General features: G+C 33.9%; 2 protein-coding genes and 1 long non-coding RNA gene across 4 annotated transcripts; all 3 read right to left on the bottom strand.

Annotated features, from left to right (window-relative positions):
• Window positions 1-7,793: 7,793 nt before the first annotated feature.
• Window positions 7,794-9,868, bottom strand: LOC144567581 (uncharacterized). Of its 2 annotated transcripts, XM_078317744.1 has the most exons (4): window positions 9,391-9,868; window positions 8,852-9,146; window positions 8,012-8,128; window positions 7,794-7,925 (listed from the first exon to the last, which is right to left on the bottom strand). In XM_078317744.1, exons 1-3 carry the CDS (start codon window positions 9,738-9,740, stop codon window positions 8,027-8,029), a joined length of 747 nt encoding a protein of 248 aa, XP_078173870.1. In that variant the 5' UTR covers window positions 9,741-9,868; the 3' UTR covers window positions 7,794-7,925; window positions 8,012-8,026. The 2 variants fall into 2 exon arrangements, with proteins under 2 accessions (XP_078173870.1, XP_078173869.1); XM_078317743.1 differs by having other exon boundaries at window positions 7,794-8,128.
• A 6,012-nt stretch (window positions 9,869-15,880) lies between these two features.
• LOC144567280 (uncharacterized) lies at window positions 15,881-16,903 on the bottom strand. Its single transcript, XR_013515383.1, has 2 exons — window positions 16,784-16,903; window positions 15,881-16,269 (listed from the first exon to the last, which is right to left on the bottom strand). It is a non-coding gene; the product is annotated as an uncharacterized LOC144567280 (long non-coding RNA).
• A 4,629-nt stretch (window positions 16,904-21,532) lies between these two features.
• On the bottom strand, window positions 21,533-25,061 carry LOC144567794 (metacaspase-1-like). The gene is made up of 5 exons (XM_078317975.1): window positions 24,549-25,061; window positions 23,038-23,368; window positions 22,816-22,936; window positions 22,319-22,525; window positions 21,533-21,789 (listed from the first exon to the last, which is right to left on the bottom strand). The coding sequence occupies exons 1-5, from the start codon at window positions 24,928-24,930 to the stop codon at window positions 21,730-21,732; spliced, it is 1,101 nt and encodes a 366-aa protein (XP_078174101.1). The 5' UTR covers window positions 24,931-25,061; the 3' UTR covers window positions 21,533-21,729.
• Between the last annotated feature and the right edge of the window lie 223 nt (window positions 25,062-25,284).

Raw genomic sequence — 25,284 nt, 5'->3', positions numbered from 1 at the left:
CCGATCCCGATAATTCCTACTATGGTTAATTCAAACTTTTATGACATATTGACCTGGATATAAGTTGATGTCCACTCAGCAGTCAGCATATTAGACTTGTATCAGTCAGTTTACGTTGCCTCTAGGGTATATGCTTACTGCAAGACTGATCAGGTGTTTGTTTTGGCACAACAATTAGGAACGTATGCTTTGCAACTTTGTTTCATGTTTTTTTTTTCATAAAAGAAAAGCAGTCAGCATATTAAAACCAGGCACCATTTAAAAAAAAAATGTAATATATATTGATGTTAAATTAAGAGTATAATGCAGTAACCTAGTTACATAATGTTTCAAATATGTAATTTATATTTGAAAAGTTTTATCGGACAACGTCAAACAATTCAGAATAAAGAAATTATAACCACATATATCGACACACTCTTCGACCTCCAAAAAAAAAAAAAAAAAAACAAATTAATGAGTCACTAAACCTATAACAGCAACGTTCCAAATTCTGATCGAGTGGGATGTGATCGGATAAAGAATGAAGTTTAAAACATAACCCTTTTTGTGTTTAAAACAAATTCCGATCACATTTGAATGAACTGTCGGAAACACGGATATATATAGGATGTGATCGGATAAAGAATGAAGTTTAAAACATAACCCTTTTTGTGTTTAAAATCGTAGGAGCTTTGGCGCTCCATATGATATTTGGCTCCAGCCTTAGGGGTGGCAACGAGCTGTTAAAGAGCGAGCTAGGCCACACTCGTACTCGGCTTGTTAGTGTATCAAGCTGAGCGAGCGAGTTTAGATTTTAGATCCCGAGCTAAAATTATTGCTCAAGACTGACTCGTGACTTGTCCGAGCGAGCCGAGCTAGCTCGTTATTAGCTTGGCAGATATATAAATTTATATATTTTATTTCCTGCTATATCTTAAATTTTCATATCACATCTTATTAATTATGGCTAAAACAAAATAATATTTATATGACTAATTACTAAGGAATGCTCTTAATTCAATTGTAATTAAGTAAATCAACTACTATAAATTAAGTTTACAGCTAAATTCATACATACAAATATATCAAAATTCTAAATTCATATAAATATATTCACAGAATAAATTCATGCATACCAAATCAAACAAATTCATACAAATTAATTTCATTGCTTATAATTAATTCACACATATTCCATATAAAATTACCAATCAACTTAAACACAGTCCAAAGTGCAATTGCCATAACACTGGCTATAACATCCATAAACCATAATATCCCCAATCTGAAGTGAACGGATCCGATTAAACTATTAAACTATGTATATTAAATAGCTCGTTAACGACCGAGCTGGCTCGTGCCGAGCCAGGTCAAACTCAAACTCATTAATTCTGGCTCGAGTATGTAGCGAGCGAGCTAATTTTAACTCGATCCACTAACGAACAAGCTATTACCGATCGAGTCACGGGCGAATACCAAGCGGGCCACGAGCCACGAGTTTTTTTGCCAGTCCTAGCTCCAGGTATATATAGTTGAGAAAAGATAATGAAATTGATAATTATATCGGAACTGATTTATTTTAAAAATTAGAAATTATACGAACTTTTTTTTTATGACTAAACAAAATTGTAAGATATCAATTTGGTGAATTTTGAGAACCAATTGCATGACATGTCCATACAACTAATAATTAACCGTCAACTTTTTATTTTTGTAGATAATTTATCCATCAGTTTTCAAATGGTATCTACTGTAGTTTTTATTTTTCTAATCTGATAAGTTATTTTTTTAAGTAGTCACCGCTATTATATATATAGAGAGAGAGATGGGCTATGGTGCATTGCAATGCATGGAGGGGTTTGTACACTGGACCATAAATCTAAAATTCAAAATCCAAATGGCCGATCCAAACCGTTCATCTTGTTCTCCATATTAATATGTGCTTGGAGACCAAATTTTATATTTTTCTGAATTTTTTTACTATTTATTAAGTATTTTACAAAATTGTTGATCCAACGGTGGCTTAACAAAACAGTAAAATCAGCAGCCACCGTTGGATCAACAATTTTGTAAAACACTTAATAAATAGTAAAAAAATTCAGAAAAATGTAAAATTTGGTCTCCAAGCACATATTAATATGGAGAACAAGATGAACGGTTTGGATTGGTCATTTGGATTTTGAATTTTAGATTTATGGTCCAATGCACAAACCCCTCCATGCATTGCAATGCACCATAGCCCATCTCTCTCTCTCTCTCTCTATATATATATAGGGGTGATTAATGAGCGAGCATGAGCGAGTTAGGGTATGCTCATGCTCGCTCATTAAGTAAATGAGCGAGTTGTTAATGAGCGAGTTTAAATGAGCGGATAAATGAGCGAGTTGTAAATGAGCGAGCTTTTAATGAGCGAGTTATGAGCGGCTCACGAGTTATGACTTATGACTCATAACAAAATTATATAGTGTGCCCACGCATAACAAAATTTGTTAAAAGTCATCATAACAAAATTCAACAAATTGTCATAATTCATTTAAATGAGCGAGTTGTTATGACTATTACTTGTTTTGGGCTTTAGACGGAGGTTTTGGTTCTGCCGATTTACAAAAAAAAATGAATATGAAACTATGAATATTAGTATATTACACAGGATTAAATGTTACATTGTGCTCACTATATTACATAGGATTAAATATGAAACAATGCTCACTATTTATCAATCTTAATGAGGCAAGGTTGATGTTACACGTAATTACATAGGATTAAATGTGGCAGGGATTAGATGTGGCAAATTCTTAATGAGCGAGTTATGAGAGAGTTGGGTCATGCTCATGCTTGCTCATTAAGTAAACGAGCGAGTTGTTAACGAGCGAGTTTAAATGAGCGGATAAATGAGCGAGTTTAGGCGAGCTTTTAATGAGCGAGTTATGAGCGGCTCACGAGTTATGAGCGATTTGCTCACCCCTATATATATATATATATAGAGAGAGAGAGAGAGAGAGATGGGCTATGGTGCATTGCAATGTATGGAGGGGTTTGTGCATTGGACCATAAATCTAAAATTCAAAATCCAAATGGCCGATCCAAACCGTTCATCGTGTTCTCCATATTAATATGTGCTTGGAGACCAAATTTTATATTTTTCTGAATGTTTTTACTATTTATTAAGTATTTTACAAAATTGTTGATCCAACGGTGGCTTAACAAAACAGTAAAATCAGCAGCCACCGTTGGATCAACAATTTTATAAAATACTTAATAAATAGTAAAAAAATTCAGAAAAATATAAAATTTGGTCTCCAAGCACATATTAATATGGAGAACAGGATGAACGGTTTGGATCGGTCATTTGGATTTTGAATTTTAGATTTATGGTCCAATGCACAAACCCCTCCATGTATTGCAATGCACCATAGCCCATCTCTCTCTCTCTCTCTCTCTCTCTCTATATATATATGAGTGAGTCTATGGTACTATGCATCTTACGATTTGGCACTGTGCTACAGCTCTATATTCGAGTTTTCAAATCCTAATGGTCGATCCGAACCGTTCATCTTGTTTTCCATATTAATATGTGTTTGGAGACCAAATTTTACATTTTTTGAAATTTTTTTACTATTTTTTTAGATTTATTGAAAATCATTGTTTTTGGATGGTCCAGAATTTTCAGATCAAGTGATTTTCTAAATATCTAAAAAAATATTAAATTTTTTTCAAAAAATGTAAAATTTGGCCTCCAAACACATATTAATATGGAGAACAAGATGAACGGTTCGGATCGACCGTTAGGATTTGAAAACTCGAATATAAAGCCGTAGCACGGTAACAACCCGTGATATGCATAGTACCATAGACTCACTCTATATATATTATGCAATAGTCAAATATGGATTACGAAATAATTAGGCATGCATTATATATATATGTAGAATTGAGCTATTGTGCTTTGCAAATTAAAGATGTTGTTTTAATTTTGGTCTATATAATGTAATTTAATTAATATTAAATGTTCAATATTATTTCATATTAAATTTTATTTGAAAATCAAAATTTTGGTCTATATATATATATTTGTTGTCTATGATACCTACCCTGCCAATTTATATATGGTCTCATGTCAGATTCATAAAATCAAACTAAACTTAGTAATATATTATCCCAATTCATGGTAACTTGTATGATCGTTAAGCGGCCAAATTGCTATGGGAATAATTATCAGTATTTATACTAATATAAGAAATATTGAGTAAAATGTAAGAGGACTGTTTTGTGCTGCAATTAATGTATTTTTCGGACATTGGACATATATAATTTGACCTGATACCATTAGACCGCCCCGATTCTCTTTACTTCCAGATATTACACGTATATAGGATCCGTGCCAGTGTTAGTAAATAACGGTATACAGTTGTCATGGTACCGTTAAACAATTAATCCAGAATAATCTGAAATCGACCGAAAAAAATTCATAACAGTTTGATCACCACCAACGACTAATCGGCCGATTAATCGTTTTAAACCGACGTTTTTTTACAACACTGAGATTCCGTGCACACTTGATTCACATGATCTTACAGCTGTTCGAGATGTTCAATCGGACCGAATTTGATCATTGGACTGCCCCCCATTGTCTTTACTTTCACATATTATAAGTAGAATATGATATACATTAGAAATCATCGAAAACGGCTAATCTTGCTGTCTGTAAAATCTAAATATGGATTAATTCATATCCAATAAATCAATCAGTGCACAATATGTGGTATCATGGACATTTTCTTGTATAACTAGCGTATACATGCTACTAGCGTCCACTACATATTTATTTTCCTTCTTTTCCTATGAGAAACAATTGCAGAATATATATTTGTGGCCTTTTTTTTTTCCTATGAGGTAATTTAAATAGGACTTGGCCCACAAGAACCCTTCAAATACCCGGAAACCCCCTCTCTCTCTTCACACTCTAAGTCTTTAACCGTTGAACTCTCTCCATATCCTCTTCTCTTTTCTTACTCAATGGACCCTTTCCATTACCATACCCAACCCCAACCTCAGGCTCAACCGACACCCCACCAGGAGGAGAAATGCAACATATCAACCAAACCCCACCATCAAAATAGCAGCAGCAACAGTAACAGCTACCTCTGCCGACAGACCAGCACTCGCTGGATCCCGACAAGCGAGCAGATTCGCATACTGCGGGACCTCTATTACAACTGCGGCGTGAGGTCGCCTAACTCTGAGGAGATCCAGAGGATATCAGCCATGCTGAGACAGTACGGCAAAATCGAGGGGAAGAATGTGTTCTATTGGTTCCAGAACCACAAGGCACGGGAGCGCCAGAAGAAACGCCTCACGGTTGAGGTCAATGGCATCGAAATGAAGCCTAATGGTAATGGCTTGCTTTCTCCCGGTGCACTCACGCCAACTGTTGGTACGGATGCATGCTGTTTTTCATATAACTTTGATTTGTGTGTGTGTGTTTAGTTTAGATCGTATACATGTTAAAAGAGAATGCATCTTTGAAAAAGCTATGTTTCAATTTCATGTTGTTTATGAATGCTAGATTAATGCTCAACAGCATTAAGATAGCAGGTGCTTATTATTTGTCTCCTATCAAAATAACAATATATATATACACACACTACAAATTACTCTCTCCGTCAAGATAAAGGGAAAGAAACGGGATTTTAATTTGTTATATTGGTTAACTTTGTGACCTCTCTCTCCTCTTTCAATTCTTATACTCAACAGCCATAAAGCTAGCTAGGACTGCTAGGTTATGATTTGTGTTCATGCATGTCATTCTTGTTATTTCTTTCAATTACTCTTGTATGTTCTCTCTTCTGAAGCTATTATTATAATTCTTATTCTGGTACAGGTGTCTCAACTCCAAGTTCTTCTGCATGTTTGTACGGCGTTTCACCAACAGAAAACATTACCTACACTGGCCCCATGCTTACAGAAAGAAACCTCAACATCGTATGTTACCCTTTCTAAAGTCTAAACTACGTACAATGAATTAACTTTTTTTTTTCTTTTCTAGAAAATTTATATTTTAATGTTAGTACTTAGTACGTGACCAATATTACTTCAAGGATATAACGTACATATATATATCAAGGAAAAAAATATATGCTAATTCAAAAGAAAAATTGATGGTTTTAATATTTTTTATGGGTACTGATCTGTTTGATTTTTCAGGAGTTCAACATGAATAGTAATGGTGAAATATCACACATACAAAACAGCAATGGTGGACTAGAACTAGAGATGCCCACGCCTCCATGGAAGATGCCATCTCATGCTGAACAATCTGCAGCTACAGTTGCTGTAACTCGGGAACTCGAAACGCTGCAACTCTTCCCGGTCAAAAGCGAGCCTGAATCATCTGATGTGCAACTGCTCAACTTACCTCAAGAGCCTCCTTTCCCTTTTCCTCAATTCTCAAGTAATTTCAATTTTTGCAATCCTAGCTTCTACTACCAGCACCAGTTACAGCAAGTGCAGTTGCAACAAAACCAGGAGAATCAATGCTCGTACTCCCAGCCTACTACAACTTCACTGGAGCTAACCCTAGGCTCCTATTTCTTCTCTCCTCCTTATCCCGGTCCAATGTGAGGAAATCTGAGACGTACTGGCATTATACTGTTTTGGTACTTTGCCTACTTACTGTTCTCTCTGTGAAATGAATAGCAGTCTATATCTTTATAAAACTAACCTAGACTATCTGCTGTATGTGGTCTTCTGTGCTCTTTGTGAACTTCTGATTTAGTGATCTCTCTCTCTCTAGATCTTTCAATCCTCTCTCTCTTTCTCTGTGTGTTTAGTTTGATAGCTTTTGGTACGCGACCTATGTGTTAGAATCGGATTTGCTGGGTCGGGATTCTTTTTTGGAGGAATTCAGATCTTCACTAGTCTCGTGCTGTAGCGAACTGTGCAGCGGGTCAAATAAAGCATATGTAATGTAAGGCACTTCAGACCTTTCACCTTTGCACTGGTGCAAACCAGCATTTTAAAGAATTGTGAGGGCAAGAATGAACTAATTTTAGTATTTTTTCTCAAAAAACTAATTTTAGTATTTTTTTCTCAAAAAACTAATTTTAGTATTCTTAGGCGTCTTCGATTTTCACTTGTCACTGTCTGTTTGAATATGAATATTACCTTTCAATTAATATTGTTCAGGAAGCTTTTATGGAACTAATTAGACGTACTTTATGAAGCATTTTTTTTTTATGAATCATCGTTTGCAATTCCTCAGTATATAATTTTGGTGTATTTTATTTGTTGCATGTCGTTGTGTAATGCCTATATTTTTTTTATTGTTGATTATCCGTCCTTTCAAGTTCCGAGGCACTTGCGGTCATAGCCATATGAGGGCAAATCAGAAAGATTCTAATTTTTTTCTTTAAAAAATTTGCCTTTCATACTTTGAGATCCTTCCGGATCTATTCATGTTTTCCCATAAGTTCCAGAAAATAAATAACAATTGGATTGCGCTTTTTTCTATGTTGCAATCAGTATATTCCCTGGGTCCTGCTCTCCAAGCACCGTAATCAGAGCGCGGGTATGGTATGATATGGTATATATTCATTCATTCAAGTTTGTTCAAGAAATTCTGACAGTTCGTATGCTTTTCACAAGCATTTTAATATTTGTCTTATTATAAACAATATTTTTTTATGAACAAATGAGCAATATTTGTTTTATTATAAACAATATTTCAGCAGCCTTGTGCAAATGAACAAATATTTACATAGAAAATTATAAAATAAACACAAGTACTTGACAAATTATTAAAAATATTTTATGTGCGTATCTTCAACCTGTCTTCTTTACCGGCTGAAAATAAACTTTTTTCATAGATGTCCAGTATAGCAAACATGATCCCATGCAGCCATAACCAATGTTTCACGCGATGTGGCCACCAGAGAAAGCAACCACTGCAAATATATTTTCACGGATAGTCTTGCTAATTATTTTGGAATGAACATATTTGCATATTATTTGTCAATAAAGTTGGATGTACTATTGAGAAATAACTTCATGTTGTCTGTAATCGATCAATGTCTACCAGTGGCTCCGAAACGAAAACATCTGTCAATACTGTCTTAGATTGAAGTGAAGCCTTCAGCAATTCCAAGCTCTACAAATGTAGAAACTCATCAGTCTTTACTAAACTAATTAATAAGAGCTATATTCGCCTTACAAAGGCTAAATATAGTATGGAAACAATACTTTTCGAGTGAGTCTATGGTACTGTGCATATCACGGGTTGTTACTGTGCTACGGCTCTATATTCAAGTTTTCAAATTCTAACGGTCGATCCGAACCGTTCATCTTGTTCTCCATATTAATATGTGTTTGGAGACCAAATTTTACATTTTTTGAAAAAATTTTACTATTTTTTTAGATATTTAAAAAATCACTTGATCTGAAAATTCTGGACCATTCAAAAACAGTGATTTTCAATAAATCTAAAAAAAATAGTAAAAAAATTTCAAAAAATGTAAAATTTGGTCTCCAAACACATATTAATATGGAGAACAAGATGAACGGTTCGGATCGACCGTTAGAATTTGAAAACTCGAATATAGAACCGTAGCACAGTAATAAATCGTAATATGCATAGTACCATAGACTCACTCATACTTTTCAATCTAAATTACCGAGCCTGCACAATTGATCTACAAAATTTAAACTATGTCATTGTGATCCTCAGTTATGCATGTTTTCCCATGCAGTACTCTGATTTAAATGAAAATCACGAACGATGGAAGTTTTCTTCCTTAATTGTAATTTATAATCTAGTTAATAAAACTTGCAAGGATATGAAAAATTAAGATACGATGAATTGTTAATCAACCACCTCTTTCCTCCCGAATTCAACGGTCATTTCGCAAAGCATAGATAAGTCCTTCAGTTGAAATTTCTTAAGCAACGCGATAGCAGATATAGTCGACATGGGCATCATGGATAGATCATCCATTACTAGGTATGTGATTGGTCCCTTCACGTAACCAGATTTGCCGCTGTTTACCTTTGGTTTCTCTAGAAAGTTCATCTCCGTCCCCATGGGTTGGCGACAGTTGGGGCAAGGCATCCCTCCTACGTCTGTCATATATAACGGGTTCCCTCTACAGGTATGTACCGTGCCTGAACACCTGGAATGATTATGTATGTTCGCCTAATCAGTCTTTATGAAATGTTAATCTTATTTAAATTGATATTCTTCAAATTAGTTATATGGGAACTACTTAACGTGTCACCAAGATTGTCTTTATTGTTGTGCCTAGCTAAACAAGATTTATACATATTAATTGCTGCGCTAACTTGAAATTTAAGAAAGTAAAATCAGAGGGACAAGAAATAAAAAAACATATATATATAGACACAAATGCTACGAACCTATAATATCTCTTAGGCGGTGGTGTTGCAAGAGCCGGTGAGTCAGGCTCAAGGAGGGGGAGAGACACTGTAGGCAACCTTGGTTTGAGGAGTACATCACGATCTGACAACATCAAATACGATTCATCGAGATTCTGAATACTAGAGTAGATGGAAGTGAATGACCCAGGGATCTGCTCTTCTGTCAGAAGATGCACTACCAGGCCGAGAGGGATTCTAAGGAGTCCAAGGAGGAAATCAAGTGCCTCCTTGCCGGCCTCCGCAAACAGGACCCGGTTTGAATGCTGGTCCACCAACAGCTTTAGTTGGAGCTTTGGAGCTGACAGCCCTTCCTTTTCTTTTGTGGTCATGTTTTTCCTTCTTTGTGGGGCTGAGAGGAATTAATTGTGGGTTTTAACTTAACAACAAGAGGGTGTTTTATGAAGGAAATAAGGTAGGGTGCATTGAGAGGAAAGGATAGTTTTTTTCTTGGATGATTTGCTATTCTTTTCTTTGCTACGGAAGTCAAGTTTTCTATATTTCTAAACATTATCTTGGGATTAAAAAGTATCACATTATATAGTGTTTCAAGAATGCAGCATGAATTAACAGTCACGTTGTCTTCCGGAGTTGAAAGTTAAGTTTTTTAACTTTTGGTCTGGAAAGAATCAATTTCTGGCAAGAAAAATCATTATATAATTGAAAAAGAGAGAACAAGTAAATATATTACATAAAGTACTCGCAAGAATAAAGAAAAGTTTTTTTTCATCGTGACATTAATTAAATTGTTTTGCTCAATCTAAATTCTAGGTGAGTTCCTTTCATGCATCATCAGGAATCTCCCGATCATCAGGAATCTCCTGATTGGAAGATAAATGATTTAAAATAAGAGAAAAGGTAATCGTCCACACTATTTTGTCCACAGTTTGTTCACAAACTTTATCTCAAGTAATCCAGTTTGTCTTCTAAACTACTTTTAACGGTTCTCCCAAACTAACTTTCCGTTTTAAAAAAAAAAATCTACAAAACTGATCACTATCTTCTTCAATGAATTAATCTACAAAAAATAAATCTGATCGGTCTCTCTCTCAGATAGCGAAGGAGATCAAGGTGACCACTGCTGCCCCCATCTCCTTCACGCTCTGACCGCCGTACACACGAGATCCACACCAACGCTCCGGTCAAGCCATCTCCGCCCAATTAAATCGTCATTGTTAGATCTCACATCTACGTTGAGATCGACCGCCTCCCATTGGAAGGCGAGACCACCTCCGCCCAGTCAGGCCGCGCGCTTACTCCACGATGATTCGACAAAACAGATCTATTTGTCTCTGTGTCATCGTTCTCTCTTATCTTGTTGTTCCTTCTATCTACTCCCTCCAATCAAGGTCACGTAATTCCATTTGAAAGCAGATGCCCTTCTCACAATTGATCAGATCAGGTTAACAAAAGTAGTGAATAGATGAAATAGTTGCTTCAATCAAGTGTTGGTTCAATTTCGGCTTGCTACGAACAGTGCATGCGTCGTTTCAAGTTTTGGTAAGAAATATTGCACATTATTTTCTTAGATTAGTCAAAATTTTCTTACTTAAATTTTATAAAATAAAGTAAATGTCCTCTACTCATTTTTGTCAGTATTTGCAATCAATCTGAGTTTGTGACGGATTTTAAGTGTAATTTGATTAATCTATTTGTCTTTTCTGTTTTGATAATTTCAATTTGGATTTTCACGTCGCGTGCAAATGCAACGAGAGTAGAGATTCATATGAGTTTCTATTTGTTTAATTTTTGTATTTCTTATTCCCTTTGTGTTTTCGTTATGCATCATGTTATCATACACATGTGTTTGATTTCTCAAATTAAATTGATAGTGGGGTAGATTTTTATCTAGATCCAATGAATATCATGCATGTAAAAGGAATATATATAACACTATAACAGTATCGTTTCATGAGTAGACTGAAATGGTATATACAATAGTTATATCTACCTTGTTACAGTTGCTTAAAGTAGATAGTAATCAGATCTATTATTTGATTATGCATTGATTTGTTTTTTATAACTTGTTTTTTGAATGATATGGATTAAATTCCTAGATGATAGAGAGATGCGAATCGAGCTGATACATGTTTTCAATTTTTATAAGACTAAACCTCAAGTTTCATAATTTCAACTATTATATATAAAATTACTGATGCATGATTTATTCTACTAGCGTTCGATCTGAGAATTGTGTTACTAGCGTCTGATCCCCAATCATCATTTGAGAATTCTGAACATAAAGAAATTTGCAGGATCTATCTAATATATAGGTTTATGAGATCTATACAATATTTTACAGGATCAATCTAATATATTTACAGTATTCGCCGGAGCTCAAAGGAGGAATAGGTTCGGGCCTTTTTAAAGTAATCATAGTTGAAAGGTCAACCAGGCGCCAATGTAGCACCGTCTAAGGAGCTGTAAGGAGATCGTGATCTTCTTCCTCGCAACTGTTGGAATTCGCAACAACTGTCGGTCCAGCCGCTGCTCTGACCACTGAGATAGAAAGAGACGATTTGATAGAGGTGATCAGGAACATAACCGGGTTATTTTACAGTAGTCACCTTGTAATTTTGCAATATGCATCTTGTTGGACAGATATATTTGTGTGGTGAATATTATGGTTGTGTTGAACAGATGTTGTTGAACTGATGTGTTTTGTTGAGCAATTGTGTATTACAGTTTGGAATTGTCATATTTCTAGTTAAGATGTGTCAGTTTACAGTATTGAGCTATTGTTGTTTTTATTTTTTGTCTTTTTATTTTGAATATTCTGGATGTTGTATACATGCAATTGATTTATAGTTTAGATATAACAATTTTACAGTATTGGTTTTTTGTAGGTTATATGTTTTGTTTTTGTAGTTTAAGTTGACAGTTTTATAGTATTGAAATTTTGTATTTTTTACATTTTGTTTTATCGTTTTCATATGCTTATTTTATATTATTGAAATTTTATAATTTTTACGTTTTGTATTCACAATTTAAGTTCACAATTTTATAGTATTGAAAATTTATATTTTTTAAATTGTATTTAATCGTTTTCATCTGCTAATTTTACAATGTTGTAAATTTATAGTTTTTACTTTTTGTTTTCACAGTTTTAGTTGACTATTTTACAGTATTGAAAATTCATATTTTTCAAATTTTGTTTAATTGTTTTCATCTGCTAATTTTACAATTTGGTAAATTTATAGTTTTTACCTTTTGTTTTCACAGTTTAACTTGATAATTTTACAGTATTGAAAATTAATATTTTTTAACATTTTATTTTATCGTTTTCATATGTGAATTTTGCATGTCTGCAATTTTATAGTTTGTACATTTTATTTTTACAGTTCAAGTGGTCTATTTTACAGTATTCATTATTTTGATGATTTATTTGTGTGTTCATTAAATAGAGAAAAAAGAATAAAAAAATTTATTCTGAAAATTTAATTTTGCCTTTTTATCACATTTTTGTCAAAATAACTGCTAATAACTAACACTAACTGCCAATAATTTCTTATAACTGCAATTTTCGAAAGTACAGTTTGAAAATACATTTTTTTGTCATGTTGTGCAAGTTGCAATTTGTTTCTAACTATCATGAGACCACTTCAAATAGTTGCTGAATGTTTTGTGATTAACTGATATATTTTGTGTGATATATTGTATAATTATACAGCATGTAGAAGTAGTTTTACACTATTCGCGCAAGTCAAATCTGTGGACAATTAGACGCTTCCTTAAAATAAATATTCAAATATTGCAATGGCCCTGACATTTTTTTAACAAGTCAGAGGATTTGTTTTATTCTCTAACTAACAATTAGCGCACTCCAACATTATTATTCTCTAACTAACAATTAGCGCACTCCAACATTATTCTCTAACTAATAATAGCGCACTCCAACATTAAGCTCAGCACAATAGCAAACTATGTCAAAATACATCTAAAAGAATGAAATATTCCCCTAATAACCTAGATATAATCCTTACTAATAAAATTGCAATTTTCAATATTCACACGTAAGAACCAAAAAATATATATATACATTCACACGTACAGTTAGTGTCTAGAAAAAACCCACACGGACCAAGACCGAAACGTCCGAACCGTGGACCGGACCGGGTCAAGGGACGGATCTAGCAAAGATGAGGGTCAATTTTTTTCACTAGACCTGCCCATACCCGGACTAAACTAACCCGAGACCCGCTTAGACCCGGACCGAACCATGAAGAACCAGATCCGAACTGGAGTAAACCCCCCTAAACCTGAACTAAACCCCCCAGACCCGGACCAAACCCACCTGGAACTGGACCAAACCCCTCGGACCCAGACACGGACCAAAACCTCTAGATCTGGACCAACCCCCCCCCGGACCCAGACCAAACCCCACAAACCCGAACAGAAACAACCCAGTTCCAGCCAAAAACAGTCCAGTTCCGGCAAGAAACAGAACTGTTTCGTCTAGGAACTACTGAATCTAAATATAGTAATTCGGGATAGCCCAAAACAGAGGCCGAAACTGAATTGTTTTGGTTAGTTTAAATAGATTGACTTTGAATTTTTGTAGATTTATTTTATGTTCAATAAACCGAAACAGAGGTCTTGCAAATATTAAAGATGTTAGATTTTTTAATATGTTAGATTTATTATTAAAGAGATTAGACTTATTTTTAAATATGTTATGTTAGATCTATTTTTAAATATGTTAGATTTATTTTGAATATGTTATATTTGTTTTTAAATATGTTAGATATGTTAGATTGGGATTTGAGAAAAATAAATGAATTCATATACTCTGATGTAACATAATATTTTTGTTTAAATCTGACTGTCTGATCATTATTATGCACGGATATTAAAAGAGTTTGTGTATCATCTAGGATCGGATTTAAACATAAATGTTATGTTAGCTAAGAGAATAGGGATTATCTACCCACAACTATCTCAAATGAATAAATCAGGACCGTTCTTCACTTATCGGATGACATGGAAGCTTGATATTTACTAATTACTTAATGTATGTACAACAATAAATATGAAAAAAATTCAATTTTTTTTTAACATCTTATATGGCTAGATAATACATATAGATGTCATTTTTATATAATTTCATCATTATATGACTCTTCAAATTTAGAAAATATATTATGACCGTTCATTTTCACGCAGAAAATCAAGGGTTGATCTGCAATAAAATCATTCCAAATCTATTTTAAAAAATGATCAAGGGAGAACATTGAACGTAACCAACATAAAAATTTGGAAGTTTTATCATGTATGAGTTTCGATCCAACACGAAGCGTTTATGGGCATATGATGCTTCATTTTTTTTGTTAACTAGATGGATGAGTAAATAAAAACAAATTTTGATCAAACTTGAGTGCAAGACAAGAAATGCATTGCTCTTTAATTTAAACGATTCTGATCGACCAACGGACGACGTATTCCCGTGTGTCTTCATTAACTCACAAAACAAAAGGTTATGTTTCATGTTCATGCATAGAAGATGTCATATATGCAACATGCATGTAATGTTATATAATTTAATATGTCAAGATCATTTAATTAAGCAATAAATATGTTATGACATTAATTATAACATAAATTTCATAATTATAATTTTCATTACACAATATTTATAAAATTAAAACCAAATTTTGTTGTTAATTGACTAAATTTCATTAAATATTTTCACAAATACTAACACATGTTAAAGCGGCAAATTACTATAAAATTTTATAAAATTAATAATTGTAAATATGATTTGGTCACAAAAACTCTAAAAGAAAATGAAAATCCTTTTTAATTTCGACTTTACAAATTTGACAACTTAATTTATTTTGTCAAGTATCAAGAATTGTATGATATGATGACATGATGCACCTTTGTTTTGACGACATGATGACATGATATCAATTTGACGGTTATTTGATTCACCTTTGTTCCTGCTATACATCATGTTATTTTATCAAGTATCAAGTATTCACCTTCTAATTTATAATTTATCTAAAATACTCTTATACTTTCAATTATTCCATGAAACAGAAGTAGCTTTTTTCATATCTTTTATTCTCTGTTTTATCTTTTATAGAAGAGGTGGCAGAGCGGCCTCTTGTTTATCGGGCTTGGTTTCCCTAGTCATGAATCGTTGGGGGCTTAAAAGAAATCCGAGTTGATGACCCTCGTCTTTTCCTACCATTTCAGTTTTCACCTGTCATACATGATGGATGGAATCTATATTTGGGCCAATGATACCCTTTGTCTTTTCCTCCTATTATACCTATTATCTACAATTGACGGGGTCCATGCATTTTCATGTGGAGGCCCACAGTTGGTCGGTGAAATGGGGAAAGGAAAACAAGATCAGGAGCTCAGCACTTTGTGCATGTAGGAGCTCATAATGAGCTTCATGCTGGGTTCATCTAGTTTGAGGAACTCAAATCATCATGTGAGTTGTGACAAATTTTGAGGAACTCATATAGAAAATAACTAAACTCAAATAATGCTCAGATACTACAATAGCATCACATTAATGTTTCCTAATATATTTTTCTTGACTTGCAACAAATTTTCTATCAATTAGCTCATCAAAGACACGTAATGTCATGCCTGAATGAATCTTAAACAAGAAAAGACTCTTTTACCAACTTAAATATAGTCCCTACTAATAAAATCATCATTTTCTATATTCACACGAGCCTTTGCCATATCCCATGCATTAAGCTCTCTGATCTTCACCTCTTGAGAGCCATGGTTGAACACATAAAGTCCAGAGGTTTGACCAGTCAACACATGTTTTGGGTAGACCCGCATTGTCATACATGTTCTACCACCGCCTACAAAGCTCTCTAGCACTGAATGATCTATCTGTTATGGATAATTTATACAGTATTTAGTTTTATTCTTTTTGAACATAAGTAGTGTAATCATACCACCTGCTATTCATTATTCAAAGTATGTGTTATCCCAAAACATAAAAATAATAGAATCACCAAAACAAACTAAAAAACCCTGTATGATTTTCTTCCGTAATGTGTAGTTAAATAAAAAATTTGAGCATTTAATGATTGAACAAAAATCTACATAAGACTGTAAAAGCTCTATCCCCAAATCAACTGGTAAATGAGAAAAGAGCATGCTCACTTGAGGATGTTTGGAATAACTTTCTCCTTATGGTTTATTTTAAGATTGTTGAGTTTCTCCTTATGGTTTATTTTAAGATTGTTGAGGCTTAATTGTGCCTTCACAGTAACCTCTGACCATGAAGTATTACAAATAAAATAAACTAAGTGTGATTTAGAGATTAGCAAGGCCAACTTAAAGTTGAAGCACAGAAATGAATAACTCTATTATGATAAAATAGGTTAAACAAAATATTTACCAGGGTTCTCAGTGAAATTCTTTTGTCCTTGATTATATCTACTTCAACAAAGGCACCATGTGCAGGTTTGTAAACACCCTCTCTCCTTGATGAGCTAATTTTTGGATAAAAAAAAATATATAATTCATATGCATGACTCAATATTTTTTTTAAAAGTAGGCATTTTGTCTACTAAACATATACACAAAACCTTGATATTTTCCATCCCCAAATAATGCAACAAATGAAAATTCCCATATACAGGACTAACATCAGGACAAACACATCTCCTCATGTAATATATCTAATATGCAACTTTCTAGCAAGGTAGAATACTTTGGGGCTTTTAGCATATTTCAATAAGGTAACTGACAGTACTTTCAGATTTTCAATATATTGCAGGGGAACACATGAAAATTGTCTTGTTAATTATGATAAGAAGTTGAGAAAGAGTGCCTTTTGAGGTCAGAGCACATGAGAGTCATCTATCTATCAGAGCTTTTGTATATCCTGAAATAGATAGCAGTGTATTCTTCCTAGCCTTCTACATCACTAGTTAGAACAAAAAGGCCAAAGGGGCCAATTCCTCCCTCATCAGATGGTGTGATCTCATCACAGAGCTTGAAAGGATCTAGAAGAAATGAACTATCAAATGATTTGGCACCTTTGAGGCTTGGTAATTCAAATTCTACCTCAACATCTGCCTGTTATTAGAAACTAATAAGTCTGTGAATGACTTGTTTAATGAAATTATTATCTTACATGCAATCATCATCCAAATCCTTTGGGTATGTATTGTATACTTATAAGCAGGGTTAGGAAGAAGAGAGACTTGGGAGTTGAGGTTATTGGATTTTGGATCTTTCACGGATCTAAACTGTACCAAACAGAGATGAGAAGCAGATCCAAGAATTTTTAAATCAGAGGTGCGATCTGAATTAGAAAATATTTGTGATGTCTCCAAATTCCACTCCTACTGGTGATTTTCGTATATATTATAGTCATATTTTTAGCGAGATAAACAAAGAATAATCTATGAACAAACATTGAGGGCATGTTCGGCCGACAAATGGGAATGGGCGCGGGCACGGGATTTGAACTGAAAAACACTGTTCCCGTGGGAAAAAAAAAATTCAGTTGAACTGAATTTTTTTTTTCCCACGTGAATAGTGATTCGGCCGAACAGGCCCTGAAAGTACCAATCTGTGCATTTGCGATCCGAGATCCATGTTGACCAACTGTACCAGGTCGTCGGGCATTATTACTTTATTACTTATTAGTAAACTTCTAATCCAACAAATTATTAAATAAATCCGCATTAGACCATTAGTCAAAATTTTATAATCGACTTTGTCACTTTGTAAAAGAACATTTTGTCACATATGCCCAATTATCCCCTACCGGATAACCCAAGCATTTGATTGGTTGATTCCGTGTTTACTACTATTCACGCTATTCTACGAATTGGGTGGAACCCACTGTCAGTCACTTGTGACATACTCTGTTCTAAAGAAGTAACAGTTATTAAATTCCGAGCTTTAACCAAATAGATTTTGGAGGACATGACGAATTGATGACTAGGTGACGAGAAAAAAGTATATCAAGTTTATCGCAAACTTGAATATTATACTCGGTATAGTAATGTCAAAATGACATGTATGCTGCTTATAAAAATATCCGAAAGGTTTGTTCAAGTTGCATGAACTCCTACCTGTTTCATCAATTTCCTTTTCTGATGAAAATAAAAGTAAGTGAATCAAGTTAGACGCACAATTTTCTTGAAGAAAAAACGGGTTTCTTACTTCTTAGTATTTGAGTATCTGGAAATTTCTTATCAAAACTCGCGGCAGGTTATTCCCTGCTGCGTAGGCGTGCACGTTATCTCTCATTCTGTTTATTGGCTTTTTCTCTCCTTGGTGCCAAATAGGAATCTAATTTTGTAACGATTAATCAATGACCATGAGGAGATTGATCGTTGATTATCATTTAAAACAATTTAATTCGATTTAATAATGGTAAGGTGCGTTTGTCCTATTCCGCCTTGATCCGCAGTATACGGAACCTATGGAATTCGTATCCTCTGAGATATCTCAAACTTTGCGTGACTTTATGGAAAATCCCAACCGTTTAAATAAGTTATGCACGAATCTCAAAGCACTCGTAATACTGACCCCCTACATCACCCCGAATAGGCACCGGACACGTCGGTCACGCAAAAGTTGAGATATCTCAGAGGATACGCACTCGAACCTATGCGGGGATTGGATGACATACAATAGTTAATGTGCTATCATAAAAATAATTATATTCTATTATTTTGGGTGTTGATATATTTTTTTTTTTAAAGGATGGTGAAATTGTTATCTTGACAATTACTGGTTTGACATTTTTTTTTTAAATCAAGAAAAAAAATCACAAAATAGAAAGAAACGTACAGACATATTGTTATTGTCGACCTTATGAATGATTGCATACTAAATTTCATGCAATTTAAATATTATTTGATATTCCATTAATTAAGATTGATGGAAAATTACAAATTTACAAGTTGTTTGATAAACGGTAAAAGATGTATCAAATTCAATTATGTTTCGTGTGTACTACAATATAAATATATTGTAGATCACATTTCAAATAAATTAACTTTTACGATTGTTAATTTGTATTTAGTATATCCTAGTTGTTATTAAAATTTATCTATTTACTACTTTTATCATCATTTCTCTGCTCAACTCACTTTTTTTCCATTATGTTTTATGTAACGATATGACCTAAAGTTCCACTAATATAAGTATTATCTTGAAATTTAATGCTTAATTATGATGATATTCACTTGACAATTATTTATTTTGACAATCACTAAAATTGATGTTTAAATTTGAAATTCAGCATTATAAAAAGCATGATCTATAGTTTTAAATTAATGTCTAAAATTAATAAATTTTGGTGTATAAATTATTGCTCATTAAGTAAAATGAAATTTTCAACAAAATTTTAATTAACGATTGTTGTTGCTCAAATCCCATGAAATAAGCTTGACCTATATGTTTTAGAGGAGGGTTCAAATGCCTCCATTTTTTGTGTCTCCACCATGCCTCTATTTTTTTAAAGTTTAATAACTCAAAATTTAAAACTTAAAAGTCAAAATAAAACAGTTGGATATGATCTATGTTATTTTATTTATGCACGTGTAAAAAATTATGACATTTCAATTTTATTTTGATTATCATTAAGAGCTTGTAAAAAATGCATTAATATGGATGATTTCTAGACATTGATTTTTGAACTTATTGATTCACATAAAAACAAAATTAAAATGTGATAATTTTTATGAGCACATAGAGAAAATAACATAGATCATCTAACGGTTTTATTTTGACTTTTAAGTTTTAAATTTTGAGTTATTAAAGTTTTAAAAAATGGAGGCATGATGGAGGCACAAAAAATAAAGGCATTTGAAACCTCCTCTATGTTTTATAGCTGAAATCAATATTTTTTGTTATTTCAGTTTATTATTAGCCGAAATTGTTCAGCATTAATTAGTTTGATATTCCGACGGAATTAACCTAAAAAAGAAAAAGAAGTAGAAAAAAAAAACATTCGTCTGATGTGCTGAGTCTCGAATCTCGATCCGAGCATGATCCATATGCAGGCCACAGATAGCAACATCCAATGATTGTCTCCTCAGAAAAAAAAAAAAAAATTCCAATGACTCACAATTAACATCAGAAAATATAACATAACTAAAGAATTAACAAGGTCAAAACCTATCTGACAAAAAAAAAAATGTACCGTACCGTATTTGCCGTGTGTTGGCACACAGTGCAAGACGCAGGTTTTTTTTTATTTTTTGCTTGTTCCATGAAATTATATACAGCACAGTATTTAGTTATTTACCATTATTTTTCTCTTAAAGACAATGCGGAGCGGACCTATAGGCTATAAGCAACAGAATATCACATAATGTCATGTAAACTGACGTTTATACTGGTAGGAATATGTTGTAATAATTTCATCACGTTACGACTAAATTTTTTTTATTCACGTTACGACTAAAACTTTTTTTATTCACGTGACATGAATTAAATATGATAGAGAATAACTATGTCATTAATCTGATCAAATGTGACAAAACCAGTCACGCTTAATTTTTTTTTTAATTTTAAATTAGTTCATAAAATTAAAAAATACTAAAAAGTAAGAAAACAATATTAGAAAATATTGATAACGTAATGAGTCACATGACACGACCATATTAGTTTGTGTGATGTGATGTATCATTTTCGGCCATTTTTATTAATATCCTCCAAAAAATACAAAATTTTTAAAATAACCCCATATGTCGTTTTTTTTTAAATGCCCTAACCGCCTGAGCCTGAGGCGGGCCACATCCCAACCAGACCGCCTCTGGCAGGGGCGGTCCCCCCTTTTTTTTCTTTTTGGAGATTTAATATTTTTTTATTTAAATAATTTTGTGAATTGATCATAATTTTATTCAGTGTGTTATCCGGAGCACTTTCACAACTTTTTCATCTGATCATAACACAGATCTCTTCGAAATTGAAAGATGCAAATAGATAGGTGACGCAATCACTCTTTCCTCCAAAATAATTCATCTTATTTGTCTCCGCATGAAAATTCAAATATTTGTTGTTGAAACTTCAAACAACCTTACTACATGGCATTCAAAAAAAAAAAAAAAAACTTGAAACAACCTCGCAAAGTCATTTCTTTTCTTTTCTTTTCGTCTTTTTTTTTGGCAACTGCACATGCAAATATTAATTCTACTAATGCAACTTTCAAATTAAAAAAACAGAAATGCACTCTTCAAGTTTCCAAGCAAACAACACGCGCAACTTGCAAGCAAGTGCAATCCAATTTACAGTTAATTTGACAATGTTAATATGACACTCTTGCAAAATAACTATTTTATCTGCCAAAAAAGAAATAGCAAAGACTTTTGGAGTTCACAATGAAAAAGGCTTTGCGTACGCATCAAACGGCTCACTGGCCGTTAATTGTGGCTCCTGCAAAAATAAATTTATAGATTATTGTAGTTTTTTTTAGCATGGATAGATTATTTTATTTTATTTTTCAAAGGGACAAGTTTAATATTTAACAAAATTATTGCGACTTTATTTGCTTAAATACAAAAGATGGATTGCGAGCTTAAATGTTAAATGTCAAAGAGAGCAAAAAGAAGACTGAGAAGATGAAAGCTGCAAATCATATCATAGGATTTGGTCTGTTTTGAAAAAAAGAGACAGAAGTCAAGAGAAACTTTACAGCTCAAGCCTATTGCTACCCCCTTACCAGTGTACCAAAATCTGAACAACCAACAATAAAATTTCCAAATGGTTCTAGATGAATTTAGTAGGCTTTTTGACCCTGATTCAAATTTCTTTTGGGTTATCTCTTATCCAATTTCATAGCAGAGATGATAACATGATGTGTTACTGGTCTGGGCTGATATCAATCCCTTGTAAAATGGTATGGTATCTTTAGATAATTAATGAGCTTTACAAAATTTACTTAACAAATTGAGAGAGAATTAACCTGTCTCAGTCCTTGTAGCACAGTCTTACGATGCAATAGCAAAGTTAAAATAGTAGCCACACGACCCACACCATCCAGCAAGTTGGCGTTTCTAATAGTAGCCTTCATGGAATTTATTAAGGTTCCATATGTGGCTGCTTGACCCTCTTCAATCGCTTGGATAAAGGAAAATGTCATGGCACCTGTTGAAGTGACCTTTGACAGAGCCTGGCAAGGTATTGCAAAAGCTTTTAAGAACATTTATGTGGGCAATTGCGAAACATTAGAAACAAAAGAATATCTATGTGAATTCATAAAGCCTAGTACTGGTAAGGTATCGCTTCTGGGACTGATTGATGAATTGGATACCTCAATCAAAACACAAATAATCAAGTTGAAAACAAGCAAAACAAGATAATCCTTTTGGTACTAGTCATTACTTAAATAATTACAGCAAACTGGTATCGAGTGCTCATTTATTGTTTTCTGAAAAAAGGATCAAACTAGCCAATTCATACCACTGTATCAGCAGAGGTTTGATTATCATCACAGCCACTGAAGCAAAAGACTTCTCCGCCACTGGTACCTTTATTTTGTCCATTTTTCGGCCTGTGATCCTCCCAACTGTATTGCCCACTCCTGTAATAGTTTCACAAGTGAAAAAACAACTTGAATCACTCAACCTTTCTATTGTATATAACTTAACAAATCAAATCAAATAAATGGTGAAATTAACTGACGCAGTCATTTTACAAAGGAAAGGCAGATCCAAAACAGTCCCACTATGGCATGCATCTACAATGGCATGAAGCTTGGCCCCACGTGGCAGTGGATTCACAATAGTTTCATTTATCTCATCATCTATAATCATTCCTTCTTCCTCGAAATCCACAGGAAGAATTGTTTCGTCAAACCCATCGATCTCATCGCCATTTTCATCTTTCTGTTGACCGCCATGTCCAGAATAGTGGAACACCAAGGAGTCGCCAGCCTGGCACCCATGCACTAGCCAGTACAAAGCCATGCGTATGTTCTTCTTGGTAGGTATTTTGTACGGATCAGTTTCATCATCTGCATCTCAACTTTCATATAATGGTGAGGTTAATATCATAATTTTATTACATGGATATTAATTTCCTGTCATCAAATCAAGTATCACCCAGACCAAACTATTGTAGTGAGGATTATTAGTCTGGACATTTGACGATGTGACTTTTGCAAGAAATACGATGGCTTCAAATATGTGTTACAATGCCGTTTTTTTAAGGCTTAAATGTCCCCACGCGGTATCAGCTGGTTTGCAACTGGTGCAATGAATACCCTCCCAGGACACTGACTGTCTGACAGCATTTTTTTTTCATCAAGGATATCCATTTGTTTACCACTAATTCCCTCATGATCCGTAAAATCTCCATTTTTTTCATTTCAGCAGCAAGTTTATATACATGAGAATTCAAAATATCTTCAAAATTTTGTCTCCGATTTGTCTCTAAATTAAGTGATTTATGGAAATAAATAATGGTAATACATTTAATATCAGAACCTCCTGATCACTGACACAAAGCCAAAACTCTGCAACCTTTTTACATCCACATAGGAAAGTAATATTGTTCATGTCTACTTGATTGTTCTACGATCAAAATAAATTTACTTATTCTTTTTTTTTTGATAAAAAAATTTACTTATTCAATGTTGAAACATTTTATACAAAAATGGTGGCACTTGTTTGATTCGTATACCTGTGAAAGATCTGAAAACAAGATAATAATTATCACCAATTGACTACCTTTGTTAAAAGTCTATCTTGGACAAAAAAAAAATGTAAGATATTAATTCTAGCTTACATTTATTTGATTTCTTTGAACAATCGCTGTAAACAACTATCAAATTCTATAATGTTTTTAGAAATTCTCCATCATATGGATATGGTCCATGTCAAGTTCAGCCCAATTTGGAATTGGTAATCACCATCCAAAGGCGTTAAAACCAAACTACTGAATGTTTCATATTGTTTGATGAATGACCAATTTTCTTTTAATTCGCCCAAATTTCACAGAAGCCATTTTCAACTTCTCAACAATTCTAATTTTTAGATTTGGACAAAATATTGTGTCAATTTTCAAAATTATCAGATAGTTGTAGCATAGAAATGGATGAACGGCATAACTACTATTAATGTTAACTTTGTATGCTAAACTATAACAGAATGTTAGCATTATCCATGATGTACAGAAAGAAGCAGGGGACCCACCTGTCAGCATGAGAATTGACGACTCAGGAAAGTTGAATCGATTCACAAGCATATATTTCATACACTTGGCATCATTAAGGCACCCCTTCAGCTCGTACTCAGAGCCTTTGTATGAAATCCCACATATCACGGCCCTCTTACTCCCCTGCGCGCTTGGTGGAGCCGGGGCCCAGGGCACTGACCCGCTGTACGGCGCCGGAGCATAGGGAGGGAGGCGGTGAGAGGTAGAATGGTTATTGTTGTAGTAAAACTGAGGAGCGGGGATGGAGCGGGGCGCGGCCACATGGGTGATTGCACGGCAAACAGCACAGCGGATCGAGATGGCACCTTCTGGGAGATGGAGCGTGGTGTGACAGTTGGAGCAGTCTATCACCTTTTGCATTGTGGCTGGAGATCGGTGAGGATAATGGAAGAGAGGAGGTGAAGTCGCTTGTGTAAGAGAAAACAAGATTTATTTGATTATTTCCCTTTCTTATTTTATCTCTGTTTTTTCTTTCTCGTTTCGATCTGTAAGCTGCGAGGAGAAGGAAAGGAGGAGCTGTTCAACGGGTAGTTGACCGAGTGATGTTGACTTGGGAGAATTGTCTAATTACACCCGATTCATGGCACCAGGGAATGGGTCCCGTTGGCAGAGTTTCTGCTTCTCAGACACTGAAGACTGGTCTATGCCACATGGAGTCGCTGACCCATAATTCCCCGTTTGGTCTTAAAATTATTAAACACCGTGTCTATTCTT

This window comes from Carex rostrata, chromosome 16 (genome assembly GCF_964058835.1).
Source record: "Carex rostrata chromosome 16, lpCarRost1.2, whole genome shotgun sequence".
Taxonomy (NCBI): domain Eukaryota; kingdom Viridiplantae; phylum Streptophyta; class Magnoliopsida; order Poales; family Cyperaceae; genus Carex; species Carex rostrata.
This window is presented reverse-complemented; position numbering and strand designations above follow the sequence as displayed.